The sequence below is a fragment of the Hyperolius riggenbachi genome, chromosome 8, assembly GCF_040937935.1.
Source record: "Hyperolius riggenbachi isolate aHypRig1 chromosome 8, aHypRig1.pri, whole genome shotgun sequence".
Lineage (NCBI taxonomy): Eukaryota > Metazoa > Chordata > Amphibia > Anura > Hyperoliidae > Hyperolius > Hyperolius riggenbachi.
In genome coordinates, this window is record NC_090653.1 from 225,549,743 (window position 1) to 225,565,820 (window position 16,078).

General features: G+C 43.9%; 1 protein-coding gene across 3 annotated transcripts in view; it reads left to right on the top strand.

Annotated features, from left to right (window-relative positions):
• LOC137527601 (rho GTPase-activating protein 4-like) overlaps window positions 1–16,078 on the top strand; it is a 222,363-nt gene that overhangs the window by 139,506 nt on the left and 66,779 nt on the right. For all 3 annotated transcript variants that reach the window (XR_011023188.1, XM_068248223.1, XM_068248224.1), the window contains exon 4: window positions 967–1,029. Coding sequence is in view for 2 of the 3 variants with exons in the window: in XM_068248223.1 (XP_068104324.1) it covers window positions 967–1,029 (63 nt within the window). In the remaining variant the exon portion in view is untranslated. The remainder of the gene's footprint in view (window positions 1–966; window positions 1,030–16,078) is intronic.

The window sequence follows — 16,078 nt, forward strand, 5'->3', positions numbered from 1 at the left end:
GCGGCTGGGGGGACCCTCTTTCGCCGCTGCTCACGGCGGATCGCCGCAGAGCGGTGGCGATCAGGCAGCACACGCGGCTGGCAAAGTGCCGGCTGCGTGTGCTGCACTTTATTTCATTAAAATCGGCCCAGCAGGGCCTGAGCGGCACCCTCTGGCGGTAATGGACGAGCTGAGCTCGTCCATACCGCTAAGGTGGTTAACTACAGAGGGGGTAAATTAACTACAGAGGAGGTAACTTAAGGAATGAAGAGATAAGATAACTCTCTCACTGTGTGGAGGTAAGTTTTCTCTTGCCTTATTATCTCCAGCATGATCTTAGTGAATTGAGGCCATAGGCCTCAATTCACTAAACTTATCTCCTGTCTTTAATAACTCTTCTAGAGTTGTTACCATGGTGATAAGGCATGTAGTATTCAGGAAACCTTTTACCTCAGGCAAGCCTAAAGTTAACTCTTCTGTCTTTAAATTAACTCTCTAATCCTTAAAATAACTCCAGAGTTAAAGACAGGCTGTTAATTAACTGCGTTTGAAAATAACTACAGAGGAGGTAAATTAACTACAGGAGAGGTAACTTAAGGAATGAAGAGGTAAGATAACTCTCTCACGTGTGGAGGTAAGTTTTCTCTTGCCTTATTATCTCTAGCATGATCTTAGTGAATTGAGGCCAAAGTCCGTTTTGGGAAGAATTTAGGTGGTTCAGGGTGAGACCTCTACTTCCCTTTTTTCAAGTTATTGTGTGTGTTCTTCCCTTTCTCTCTTCCTCTATTTCCACTCATACACATTCGCATAGCTCCATACTGTCTTCTGCCATCTAAATCTATATCGCTATTCCTCTTACAGATGCTGATGTAAAGTTTTGCATTAGGAACTGTGCCAGAGCTTAATGCTACATTTGCATAATTAGTGACATATCTATTTGCAGGGTGTTATGCTGAGAATTGAGCATTGTATTTTTCTCCCCCACAGAGTAAAGATATTGGATCTCAGCAGCATGAGGATTTGATGAAGCTGATGTCAGAGTTGCAGGGGGTGAGTACAGTGCAGCAAGCCCTATAAGTGTCGTGTCATGTGGGCGCTTCCTTTCTTTGCATTACGATGGTTTATAGGGGGATGTCTTTCGTACACTCCCATTACAACCATCAAAGCTACTAGTGATTTGAAATTCAGACATCAAACCAACAAATGTTGATTCCAGTGATACCTTTAATGACTAACTGTAGATGGTTAATTGCAAGTTTTTGAGACGTTAAAGAGGACCTGTAAGAAAAAAAGAGCCCTTGGGGGATACTTACCTTGGCAAGGGGAACCCTCTGGATGCTAATGAGGCTTCCCCCTTCCTCCATCCAGAGGCTTCTGCTCCCGAGCTAAGTACCCCATAGGGGCACTTTTTTCCTTACAGATTATCTTTAACCACTTAAGCCCAACTGGACAAATATATTTGTCCAGTGTAGTTGTGGAGAGTGCACCACCAGTTTGCTACTAAATGAGGCACATGTGGTATCATTTTAACCGTGACGAGTTGTGGAATCCATTTTGGTGTGTCTAAAACCTGTGAACCACGTCACATGAAAAATAGGTAGGGACAAACTCAATCAAATATAAAAAGTCATTTTCAGAATTATGATCAAACTTGGGAAAGTTTTAGCAACACTACAAGAGACCTATGTGGTATCATTTTAACCGTGATAAGTAGTAGAATAGAGTTTAAAGAGTTTTAGGGTTGAGGCGCATGTCTCCTGTATTTTTTTTAGTCACAAACTGAATCAAAAGAAATTACATTTTTGCATATTCTGTACCAAAATAAAAGACTTGTAAAATGAAAACAAAGTGACAGAATATGAAAGAAACAACATATATTGTTACCTTAGGAACCTGGCTTTTTAAATATGTATGCCATAAGGGTATATTACTATTATTTTTCAAAATAAGGCCTTGTAATCATTGACAGTGTACAATGAGAAAGCAAAAAACACAAAACAGAAAAGACACCTTTATTTCCAAATACAATATTCTCTCCATACATTGTGCTAGGAACATAATCTAAATGTTGCAATAACCAGGATGGATGAGCAAATAAAATTAGTGGGTTTAACTTATGGTCAGTACTGTTTAATTTAAAGCTATAATGGATGTAAATGGAGAAATAGATTGTTTTTTTCATCTTTTTCCCTTATTTTCCCTTTAAAATGCATAGAAAATAAGGTGATTATTAAACAAAATGAACACACACTAAAAGCCGAATTTGTCCTGAAAAAAACAATATATAGATCATTTAGTTGTGATAAGGAGTAATAAAGTTATTGGCAAATGAATGGGAGCAGCACCTATATGTGAAAATTGCTCTCGGGCTGAAGTGGTTAAGTTTCTTCTTCAGGCATTATACAAAACTTGTAATCGGACTAAATCTTAGAACAGTGAATGTAACATTCAGAGACTTATATATGATTCTGTGGGCTCAATCATACTTGATGTCACACAGTTTTACCTCCTTTGAAATGTAAAGCTGTGTGATATCGGATATCAAATACAAGTCTCTGTATGTTACATTTACTGTTGTACGGTTCTGATCCAGTTCTGTATACAGTAATTCCTGAAGAAGAAACTTAAAGGGGCACTACAGCTAAAAGCTGTAAAATTTAAAATATGTGCAAACATATACAAATAAGAAGTACATTTTTTTCCAGAGTAAAATGAGCCATAAATTACTTTTCTCCTATATTGCTGTCACTTACAGTAGGCTGTAGAAATCTGACAGAAGCGACAGGTTTTGGACTAGTCCATCTCTTTATAGGGGATTCTCAGGGATATATTTATTTTCAAAAGCACTCAGTGCATGGCAGTTTCTTTGTCCAACTGCCAAAAATACTGTGTAGGGAGCAGGGAAGCTGGCCAGTATCATTGTTTAAATCATTTTTAGGGAATATCTTTATAAAGAATAAAAGCCTTGCTAAGAATCCCCTATGAAGAGATGGACTAGTCCAAAACCTGTCACTTCTGTCAGATTTCTACTGCCTACTGTAAGTGACAGCATTATAGGAGAAAAGTAATTTATGGCTCATTTTACTTTGGAAAAAACGTACTTCTTATTTGTCTATGTTTGCACATATTTTAAATTTCAGTTTTTCGCTGTAGTGCCCCTTTAATGTAACGTTTTGAAAGCTTGCAATTAACCATGTACAGTCATTAACTACTTTATTACCAAGCTAATTGAAATCTACGCCCTGTTTTAGTGGTCACCTGGCTGGCAGGGCGTAGATTTCAATTAGCCGCTGCTGCGCGCATCCGTCGCTCCCGCCGTCGCTCCCTCCTGGCCCTGTCTTTCAATGTAAGCCGCTCCCATTGACTTACATTGAAAGACAGGCTCAGGAGCCGATGAAAGCCTCACAGGAACTCTGCCGTCATAGAGACGGCAGAGTGGGTCGCCCAGGTTCCCGACGTACGGCGGTTGCGGTGGGTAAGTGCTGCGATTCGTCAATATTCGTCTGTATTCCTCTGTTTCTGTACCAGTGGTCTCTGGTCCTTAAGGTGGCATAGACCGCTGGTACTTAAATGGTTAAAGGTCTCACTCAAATCATTTTTTGGTTTGATGTCTGCATTTCTGCTCCACAACTAACACTGGACCATACGTCACTTGCTCTACCATAGTGATTGGAGTGTTCTTGCGCTGTGGGAAGCAGGAATGCTGACTGTTGTTTGTCATCCTGAAATGGGACAACATTGCTGCCATTGCTCGCACCTGGGCCCTCTTACATAAATGGGGGACCCAACATTGTAACTGTGCTGACATTGAACTGCTATTTCATGTGTTTATGCAAACTGATGCAATCGTTTATGCTGATAACTAAAGCGAAAACATTTCAATGAAAAGAAACTGAGTTTAAAGTGAAACTTATAATAAAATGACGAGATAAACAATTGTATCTATCCTCCTACTCCTAAACATGACTTTTAGATATGCCACAGTTTTATGTTATATTTAAAAACTTAAAAAAGTAGATTCATTCTTTTGTCTCTGCTCAATGAAACAGTCTGCCCTGTGTCTCAGAGTGCTAAAATATATGAATTGTTGACCTTTTTATCGATCCCCTGCTCTCAGAAGCCCAGTTCTCTGCCTGGAGAGTATTTTATGGCTGTAATTCCTTATTAGCGGGGGATGCTGTAGTCTTGCTATAATCTTGTGCGCAGTACAGGCAGCCGTTAGGTTGGGCCGGGAGCAGGGCGGCCGTGTACACGCTCGCGGCGGGCGGGTGCGCGCGGAGCGGTGGGAATGCGCACTGACTGGCAGCGGTAATTTCACTACCTAGAGCCCGTTTTTAAACAGGCTTAACCACTTCGGGACCACAGTCTTTTCGCCCCTTAAGGACCAGAGCCTTTTTCTCCATTCAGACCACTGCAGCTTTCACGGTTTATTGCTCGGTCATACAACCTACCACCTAAATGAATTTTACCTCCTTTTCTTGTCACTAATACAGCTTTCTTTTGATGCTATTTGATTGCTGCTGCGAGTTTTACTTTTTATTATATTCATCAAAAAAGACATGAATTTTGTCAAAAAAATGACTTTTTTAACTTTCTGTGCTGACATTTTTCAAATAAAGTAAAATTTCCTATACATTTGAGCGCGAAAGTTATTCTGCTACATGTCTTTGATAAAAAAAAAAACATTCAGTGTATATTTATTGGATTGGGTAAAAGTTATAGCGTTTACAAACTATGGTGCCAAAAGTGAATTTTCCCATTTTCAAGCATCTCTGACTTTTCTGCGCACCTGTCATGTTTCATGAGGGGCTAAAATTCCAGGATAGTACAAATACCCCCCAAATGACCCCATTTTGGAAAGAAGACATCCCAAAGTATTCAGTGAGAGGCATGGTGAGTTCATAGAAGATTTTATTTTTTGTCACAAGTTAGCGGAAAATGACAGTTTGTGACAAAAAAAAAAAAAAAAAAAAAGTTTCCATTTCTTCTAACTTGCGACAAAAAAAAATGAAATCTGCCACGGACTCACTATGCTCCTCTCTGAATACCTTGAAGTGTCTACTTTCCAGAATGGGGTCATTTGTGGGGTGTGTTTACTGTCCTGGCATTTGGGGGGTGCCTAATTGTAAGCACCCCTGTAAAGCCTAAAGATGCTCATTGGACTTTGGGCCCCTTAGCGCAGTTAGGCCGCAAAAAAGTGCCACACATGTGGTATTGCCGTACTCAGGAAAAGTAGTATAATGTGTTTTGGGGTGTATTTTTACACATACACATGCTGGGTGGGAGAAATATCTCCGTAAATGACAATTTTTTTATTTTTTTTACACACAATTGTCTATTTATAGAGATATTTCTCCCACTCAGCATGGGTATGTGGAAAAATACACCCCAAAACACATTATACTACTTCTCCTGAGTACGGCGATACCACATGTGTGGCACTTTTTTGCACCCTAACTGCGCTAAGGGGCCCAAAGTCCAATGAGTACCTTTAGGATTTCACAGGTCATTTTGAGAAATTTCGTTTCAAGACTACTCCTCACGGTTTAGGGCCCCTAAAATGCCAGGACAGTATAGGAACCCCACAAATTACCCCATTTTAGAAAGAAGACACCCCAAGGTATTCCGTTAGATGTATGGTGAGTTCATAGAAGATTTTTTTTTTTTGTCACAAGTTAGCGGAAATTGATTTTAATTGTTTTTTTTCACAAAGTGTCATTTTCCGCTAACTTGTGACAAAAAATAAAATCTTCTATGAACTCGCCATTCTCCTAACGGAATACCTTGGGGTGTCTTCTTTCTAAAATGGAGTCATTTGTGGGGTTCCTATACTGCCCTGGCATTTTAGGGGCCCTAAACCGTGAGGAGTAGTCTTGAAACCAAATGTGGCAAAATGACCTGTGAAATCCTAAAGGTACTCATTGGACTTTGGGCCCCTTAGCGCACTTAGGGTGCAAAAAAGTGCCACACATGTGGTACCGCCGTACTCAGGAGAAGTAGTATAATGTGTTTTGGGGTGTATTTTTACACATACCCATGCTGGGTGGGAGAAATATCTCTGTAAATGACAATTATTTGATTTTTTTTACACACAATTGTCCATTTACAGAGAGATTTCTCCCACCCAGCATGGGTATGTATAAAAATACACCCCAAAACACATTATACTACTTCTTCTGAGTACGGCGATACCACATGTGTGACACTTTTTTGCAACCTAGGTGCGCTAAGGGGCCTAACGTCCTATTCACAGGTCATTTTGAGGCATTTGGATTCTAGACTACTCCTCACGGTTTAGGGCCCCTAAAATGCCAGGGCAGTATAGGAACCCCACAAGTGACCCCATTTTAGAAAGAAGACACCCCAAGGTATTCTGTTAGGAGTATGGTGAGTTCATAGAAGATTTTTTTTTTTGTCACAAGTTAGCGGAAAATGACACTTTGTGAAAAAAAAAACAATACATATCAATTTCCGCTAACTTGTGACAAAAAATAAAATCTTCTATGAACTCATCATACACCTAAAAGAATACCTTGGGGTGTCTTCTTTCTAAAATGGGGTCACTTGTGGGGTTCCTATACTGCCCTGGCATTTTAGGGGCCCTAAACCGTGAGGAGTAGTCTTGAACCCAAATGTCTCAAAATGACCTGTGAAATCCTAAAGGTACTCATTGGACTTTGGGCCCCTTAGCACAGTTAGGCTGCAAAAAAGTGTCACACATGTGGTATCGCCGTACTCAGAAGAAGTAGTATAATGTGTTTTGTGGTGTATTTTTACATATAACCATGCTGGGTGGGAGAAATATCTCTGTAAATGACACATTTTTTTATTTGTTTTACACACAATTGTCCATTTACAGAGAGATTTCTCCCACCCAGCATGGGTATGTGTAAAAATACACCACAAAACACATTATACTACTTCTCCTGAGTATGGCGATACCACATGTGTGACACTTTTTTGCAGCCTAGGTGCGCTAAGGGGCCCAACGTCCTATTCACAGGTCATTTTGAGGCATTTGTTTTCTAGACTACTCCTCACGGTTTAGGGCCCCTAAAATGCCAGGGCAGTATAGGAACCCCACAAGTGACCCCATTTTAGAAAGAAGACACCCCAAGGTATTCCGTTAGGGGTATGGTGAGTTCATAGAAGATTTTATTTTTTCTCACAAGTTAGTGAAAAATGACACTTTGTGAAAAAAACAATAACAATCCAATTTCCGCTAACTTTTGACAAAAAATAAAATATTCTATGAACTCATCATACACCTAACAGAATACCTTGGGGTGTCTTCTTTCTAAAATGGGGTCACTTGTGGGGTTCCTATACTGCCCTGGCATTTTACGGGCCCAAAACTGTGAGTAGTCTGGAAACCAAATTTCTCAAAATGACTGTTCAGGGGTATAAGCATCTGCAAATTTTGATGACAGGTGGTCTATGAGGGGGCAAATTTTGTGGAATCGGTCATAAGCAGGGTGGACTCTTAGATGACAGGATGTATTGGGCCTGATCTGATGGATAGGAGTGCTAGGGGGGTGACAGGAGGTGATTGATGGGTGTCTCAGGGGGCGGTTAGAGGGGAAAATAGATGCAATCAATGCACTGGGGAGGTGATCGGAAGGGGGTCTGAGGGGGATCTGAGGGTTTGGCCGAGTGATCAGGAGCCCACACGGGGCAAATTAGGGCCTGATCTGATGGGTAGGTGTGCTAGGGGGTGACAGGAGGTGATTGATGGGTGTCTCAAGGTGTGATTAGAGGGGGGAAATAGATGCAAGCAATGCACTGGCGAGGTGATCAGGGCTGGGGTCTGAGGGCGTTCTGAGGTGTGGGCGGGTGATTGGGTGCCCGCAAGGGGCAGATTAGGGTCTAATCTGATGGGTAACAGTGACAGGTGGTGATAGGGGGTGATTGATGGGTAATTAGTGGGTGTTTAGAGGAGAGAATAGATGTAAACAATGGATTTGGGAGGTGATCTGATGTCGGATCTGCGGGCGATCTATTGGTGTGGGTGGGTGATCAGATTGCCCGCAAGGGGCAGGTTAGGGGCTGATTGATGGGTGGCAGTGACAGGGGGCGATTGATGGGTGGCAGTGACAGGGGGTGATTGATGGGTGATTGACAGGTAATCAGTGGGTTATTACAGGGGAGAACAGATGTAAATATTGCACGGGCGAATTGATAAGGGGGGGGGGGTCTGAGGGCAATCTGAGCGTGTGGGCAGGTGATTGGGTGCCCGCAAGGGGCAGATTAGGGTCTAATCTGATGGGTAACAGTGACAGGTGGTGATAGGGGGTGATTGATGGGTAATTAGTGGGTGTTTAGAGGAGAGAATAGATGTAAACAATGGATTTGGGAGGTGATCTGATGTCGGATCTGCGGGCGATCTATTGGTGTGGGTGGGTGATCAGATTGCCCGCAAGGGGCAGGTTAGGGGCTGATTGATGGGTGGCAGTGACAGGGGGTGATTGATGGGTGGCAGTGACAGGGGGTGATTGATGGGTGATTGACAGGTAATCAGTGGGTTATTACAGGGGAGAACAGATGTAAATATTGCACGGGCGAATTGATAAGGGGGGGGGGTCTGAGGGCAATCTGAGCGTGTGGGCAGGTGATTGGGTGCCCGCAAGGGGCAGATTAGGGTCTAATCTGATGGGTAACAGTGACAGGTGGTGATAGGGGGTGATTGATGGGTAATTAGTGGGTGTTTAGAGGAGAGAATAGATGTAAACAATGGATTTGGGAGGTGATCTGATGTCGGATCTGCGGGCGATCTATTGGTGTGGGTGGGTGATCAGATTGCCCGCAAGGGGCAGGTTAGGGGCTGATTGATGGGTGGCAGTGACAGGGGGTGATTGATGGGTGGCAGTGACAGGGGGTGATTGATGGGTGATTGACAGGTAATCAGTGGGTTATTACAGGGGAGAACAGATGTAAATATTGCACGGGCGAATTGATAAGGGGGGGGGGTCTGAGGGCAATCTGAGCGTGTGGGCAGGTGATTGGGTGCCCGCAAGGGGCAGATTAGGGTCTAATCTGATGGGTAACAGTGACAGGTGGTGATAGGGGGTGATTGATGGGTAATTAGTGGGTGTTTAGAGGAGAGAATAGATGTAAACAATGGATTTGGGAGGTGATCTGATGTCGGATCTGCGGGCGATCTATTGGTGTGGGGGGGTGATCAGATTGCCCGCAAGGGGCAGGTCAGGGGCTGATTGATGGGTGGCAGTGACAGGGGGTGATTGACGGGTGATTGACAGGTGATTGACAGGTGATTGACAGGTGATCAGGGGGGATAGATGCATACAGTACACGGGGGGGGGTCTGGGGGGGGGTCTGGGGAGAATCTGAGGGGTGGGGGGGTGATCAGGAGGGAGTAGGGGGCAGATTAGGGACTTAAAAAAAAAATAGCGTTGACAGATAGTGACAGGGAGTGATTGATGGGTGATTAGGGGGGTGACTGGGTGCAAACAGTGGTCTGGGGGGTGGGCAGGGGGGGGGGTCTGAGGGGTGCTGTGGGCGATCAGGGGGCAGGGGGGGGGAAATCAGTGTGCTTGGGTGCAGACTAGGGTGGCTGCAGCCTGCCCTGGTGGTCCCTCGGACACTGGGACCACCAGGGCAGGAGGCAGCCAGTATAATAGGCTTTGTATACATTACAAAGCCTATTATACACTGTTGCAGCGGCGATCCGGATGCCAGTAACCCGCCGGCGCTTCCGAACGGCCGGCGGGTTACGGCGAACGGGGGGCGGAGCCAGTCCCCGGCGGCTGATCGCGTCACGAATGACGCGATCGCCGCATAGCCACTCCCGCAGCCGCCCCCGCCGATGGGCGTATTGCGGTCGTTTGGGACCGGTCTTTGCCGCCGCCCATCGGCTGGGGGCGGTCGTTAAGTGGTTAAGTAAACTAGTAGCTGAATAATATCCCTTTCAGACAGAGAAAGAAGAAAAGGAACACAGCATAGTTATTTGTGTGCTTGGCACTGTACATACACATGTCTATCTCATCATGTTACATGTCACTTAAGCTTCCCTTTAAAAACCATTACATAGGACAAATGCTGCTGTCATGTTCCCACAGAACAAATGCAGCCATAATGCTCTTGCATACCATCCATTGCAGCCATGATTCCCCCCAGTACATACAGTGCGGCCATAATACCAGCATCCCAAAGGCAGGCCTACAAAGGGATGAGTGCGGGGCTGGAGGGGAGAAAGGTGGAAAGAGTTGGATGTGGGACAGGAGAAGAAACACATGGAGTCAGGGCAGGAGAGGAGAAATTAGCAAAGGGCAAAGGGCAGGAGAGTAGACATGGACACAGGGCAGGCAAGAAAAGAGATAGACACAGGCCGACACAGGCTAGGAGGCGAGAGATGGACACAAGGCAGAAGAAGAGAAATGGACACAAGGCAGGAGAAAAGAGATGGACACGTGGTAAGAGAGAAGAGAGAGGTGGATGCATGGCATGAGAGAAGAGAGTTAGATGTGGGACAGTTAGATGCAGGACAGGAGAAGAAAGCAGTGGAGTCAAGGCTGGAGAGGTGAGATGGACACAGGGCAAGAGAAGAGAGAGATGGATGCAGGACTGAAGAGGAGAAATGGATGAAGGGCAGGAGAGGAGAGAGATGGACACAGGGCAGGAGAGGAGAAATGGACTGTGGATTCCTCTACTCCTAGTAGAATGTAGAGTTTTCTCTCATCCTCTAATGTCTGGAAATAGTTCCATCAATTTCTTGAAGGTTTCCCTGGTTGCAGTATATTTGGGGCAGGGCAGCTGGAAGTGATTCTCGTCCTTGAGGGTGTTCTGCTCACAGTGTTGTGATATTCTCTCCCCCCCCCCCCCCTGGGTTTGTACATCTGTCTGTGTCTCCCAGACTCAATTTCGAGGATTTACAATGGACAAACACTGAATAAATCATTTATAAATGAATATTGTAAAAAAGGAAGCAATTTTATTTCCTTACGTTATTTTCACTTCAGTTCCTCTTCAATTGCTTAATTTACATCTTGGCCTTTCACAGGGCCTCTTTATCTTTACGGTTCTGCTCTGTACACATTTCAGTAAACCAACACTTCTCAAATTGTGAGCACCTGAAAAGTGAGTTCACAACCATTATCTGTAGTCTAACGAAACTCAAACAGCTTCTACAGTATTTGTGTCATCTGTCTTCTTTCCGGTTCCGCTGCAGCGAGAGGAAGTCTGACAAATTCAAGCTTTACCTCAGCACAGTTTTATGGTTGTTCTAGAAAATACAAATTAGGGAGTTTCTCTAATTATTATTTCTATTATTGTATCTTTATTACAATGTATGGTCTGATACGTTTCCCACAGCACTTTCCATAGAAGATTACAACTCATGTCTAGCCAAAAACGGTTATTAAGTCTATACCAAAAGAGGAAGTGTTGAAAGGTAAACTGCATTTGTGGAAATAGATGCCACTCACTGCCCATCTGAAGTGATAGGAATCGGGACTCGATATCTCAAGGGATAGTTTGGGGCTGAGTGCTGTATTGTTCTGTTGTTATAAAAAGGGGGAGGGGAGATGACAGTGCAGCAAACAATGGAGCAGCTTCAAGTGGGAAGCGACAAGGAGAAGACCAGTGCACTTGGCCAAGATGATCTGCCACACTAAGAGACACATCGGGGCTGCTGTACACACTCTAGATTCTAACATTAAGCCCCCCTATGTACGCCTAGCATCCCCCCTCCCCACCATCAATGCCTAACATTAGCCAATATCCAAAGCTCAGCTAATCATAGCTGAACTCGGGAAGCAATATCCAGAGCTTGACTTAGCCTGTCTCCGGCTACCAAGTAAAGCACCATCACACCACATCAGCAAATTTACATCGCAGTCTATAGTGGTGCCGGGTGTAGCCGACAGTAACAATACCTAAATGAACCGATTGGCCGGCAAGGGGCTTGAAAAAGGTTGGTTTGAAGGACCACACACCATATCAGCAAATTTACATTGCAGGCTATGGCGGTGCCGAGTGTAGCCAACAGTAACGATGCCTAAATGAACTGATTGGCCGGCAAGGGGCTTGAAAAAGGTTGGTTTGAAGGGCATTTTTATAAAGGAGGTATGCATTTTAAATATTAATCCCACTGAATGTCCAAATCCATTACATGTCAAAAACACGATGTCTTTATGTGTCATGGAAATACAATCTGCTTGCACGCTGGAAGCTTACATGATTTTCTGTCAGCATGAAGTGGTCTTAAAAACAAATTAGCGGTTTACTTTGGTACAGGAACTGCAGTAAATTAGCAGGGTCGGTTCGCACATATGTGTATGCTGGTGCAAGAATACTTTGAGGGCTTGTTCACACCGAGGGCTTTTTCATTTTTTTCTTAAGCGCCCGTGATTTTCAAAATCACCCTGAAAGCGCTTGTGCAATGATTCCCTATGAGAGAGTTCACATCTGAGCGGTTCGTTTCCGCTCAGCAAATCGCTGCCTGTACCGTTTCCTGAGCGTTTTTGCTCAATGGAAGCGCTTTGTATAGCGATTTCCCCAGCGCTTTCATAAATAAATAAATAAATTGTATTTATTCATTACCGGGTGAAAGAGTTCACTTCCTGACTGATGTCTGGAAGTGAAAAAACGAATCACTCTGCAAAAACGCTTAGAAAAGCGCTTTTCTAAGCACAAAGCGCAGGAAAAAGCGAAGGAAAAAACTGTTAATAAATCGCTCAGCGCTTGTGATAGCACTGGTGATTTATGATGTGAACAAAGCCTAAGGGAGAATTATCGCTAGGTTTCTTACAGGTTTTGGAGCTCATATACAGTAGGGTAGTCTAGGGTTATTATTCAGGGTAAAGTTTTTTAGCTATGCAAAAATGGCCCAGTACCATTCAAGATATATATTGTGCACTCTTTGAGAATACCAGCCAGTGCACAGTACTGCAACAAAGATACCGCCCATATTTCTGAATTTTAAGTAATTTGGTTTTGCACAGCTTCAGTTAGGGTGAGACCACCAATCACTCACGGTGCGGTGACAGTTATCCTATTAGAGCTGGCAAATCACACAGCTGCTACTAAAATGGATCAGCTGATAGATTTGCTAATCTCGGACTGCTTCCTGGGTGGGGCTACTGAGCAGTCTTCATTGAAAACTAAGCAGAATGATGGAATCTGCCTGTTCTTAATACAGACCCTTGTCAGGCACGTGTCATCCTCTAGGTAAGATTGTTGGATGATGGCAGTATTAAAGTTAGTATAGATTAAATGCTGTTAGTGATAGGGATCTTTTTAAAGGACAACTATCGCAAAGAAAGTAGGCAGTTAAAATCTGACAGAACCGACAGGTTTTGGGCCAGTCCATCTCCTCATGGGGGATTCTCAGGGTTTTCTTTGTTTTCAACAGCATTTCCTGAACAGCAGTTTAACTGCCAAAATAGTAAGATACCAGCCGGCCTACCTATCCACTTGCACACTATTTTGATAATGTTCCTTTAAGGCATACATTGGTATTGGCACTGATATTTCAATGTTACTTAAAGTGAACCGAGCACCTTTTTTTCACTCAGGACATTTCTATAGCACATGAAAAATGTATGCCGACTATCTGTTTCATTATTAAAATAAACTTTAATTTTACCTTGTATTTTACATTCAAAGTTGTTAAATTGGCCTGTTTGAGCAGGCCTGCCGACCGTCCCCATCCGCAGAGAGTTCAGGAACCTCTAATTGTTTTATTGAGCTAATTACCAAGAGGTAAACAATGCCTTTCATCAGCAAAGGGGGTGAATAATTAGGAGTGTGTCTTCAAAGCCAGGGTGTGTGTCAATGTGTCAAGATAGCATCTCTGACTTCTGTAAATAAGGAATGTGAGAAGGGGAGGGGGGAACATGGCAGCTTCTATGTCAGGAGGGATTTCAGTGAAAGAGAATGTGGTCAGTTCCCTTTAAAGAGGAACTTTAGCGAAAATGAAGAAAAAATAAATGAATACATTGCAAAGTGAGAAGTTAAAGAGGAGCTGTTAGGTATAGGGTCTCAGAGAAAAAAACACATATATCAGTAGCTAAATATTGGCTCTACTTACATTACATATGCATTTCACTGTCCACGTTTGGATTTCACAGAATTCTTATATAGTATTTGCAGAGAATGATGCTCCTGACAGCTCATGGCAGGTTCCATGTTTGTCAGTCTCCTATGAAGCCAATTGTGATGTCATATCCTCCCTGCTTCCTGATGATTCGACTCACAAAAAAAGATCCTAATGGACAACACTACTGTGCAGTGAATATTAATTAGCCATGTGGCTAGGAACAATAGCGGACTAATGCAGTATACTCTAACAGAAAATGTGCCCTGTGATTTTTCAGTGCTGTGAGTTTAGGCTGCTGTTAGAAGCTGCTGTAACATGAGCCTGTAACTTCTCACTGTGAAAGCAGCCTAGGGCGTGATAGGGAAATGAAGGGGATGACCCAAGGTAGTGCAGTGGGGAGAAGAGGCAGCCCCAGAATGCTTTGCAGTATCTGTTATGCGTCCTCCCGGCCTCCTTACAAGCTTGGGAATAACAGCCTTGCTGTTCAGCACACATCACAGTAAGGGCCCTTTTCCACTACAGCGTTTGCGATTGCTTAATCGCAAAACCGCAAACCGCTAGTGATTTGTCAAATCGCTACAGTTTGCTTTTAGCATAGGAATCGCGGTAGGTAATTTCCACTACCGCGATTCGTTTTTGACCGGATCGCGATCGCGCGGCGGAGCGATTATTGCCGCGATTTTGCTATGCAGTGCATAGCATAGCAAAATCGCGGCCGCGAACGTCGGGGAATCGCCGGTAATTGCGATTCAGCAATCGCTAGCGTTCAGCGTGAACGCTAGCGATTGCTAGTGGAAAAGGGCCCTAAGAGAGATTTTTAACTTCAGTATTGCCATTTTGGCTTCCTTCTAAACTGTTTAACACAGGAGAATAGAGGTTTAAATTAGCTTTTGCAGCCAGATCAAGAACCGATTGATAATTTGCCATGTAATTTATTCATATTGTTTGATCCACAACCAGCCTGCCTTGTAATCATCTTTACTACTGGCAGACATGGAAAAGAAAAACCAGACAGCAACTGCTAATATCTATAACCCCCCCTCTCCCCCCCCCCCCCCCCCCCCCCCTGGTAGTTGAAAACGGCCATTATTTCCTTCAGTGCAACAATGCTCACAGACTGGAAAGTGTCAGGACCTAGGTTCTGACATCACACCGGAGGGGTTTCACCACAATATCAGCCATACCCACCTGATGATCTATTTGAGAAAAGGTACAAATTTCTCATGGGAAGGGGGTAACAGCTACTGAATGAGGTGAACTTCAATCCTTGATTACAGATCTTTAAGGATGAGTTTTAGCATACTCTTTCCCCGAAATTAAGACATCACCTGAAAGTAGCAGGAAAACTAGCAGGAATTTCGAGCATGCTCAAAATATAAGTCCTAACCCGAATGTAAGCCCTGGTGGCAGTAAGGGGGAAAAGTATGGCAACTTGTATTTCTACTGGAGCCTGATGGTCAAGTGGGCAGTGCAGTGATTGGCCCAATAATGGAGTCATAGTCCCGCCTGCGAGACCCTCGGCTCCAGTAGAAACACAAGTTGCCGTACATCTTACCCATAGGCTGAACATCTGGGACACAACAGCATAGAGCTGGGGAAAAGAAGAGGATGCAAGAGGACCTCAGAGGACATGGGAACAATGCGGCATGGAGCTGGGGGTAAGAGGAGGATGCAGGGGGACATAGGAGGACAGGGGATAGAGGAGGACAGGAGTACAGAGGGAGACACCAGGAGGATACTAAAGGCACATGGGGGACACTGGCACAGTGGGGAAGGCAGGAGGACACACAGCATAGGAACTTGTGTGTTCACACAGTAGAAACATAAGACAGCCCCAGAAAATAAGCCTTAGCACATCTTTTAGTGCAAAAATTAACATAGGACTTATTTTCGGGGAAACACGGTAGTTCTGATGTTGGAAATGCACAGCATTTTACCTCCATCTGAATCCACCAGTGTATCAACCTGTGGTTTCATTAACATGTATACAGTGAGGAAGTGTCATGATGGATAGCAGTTAAAAGAACATCATATGCAGCTACC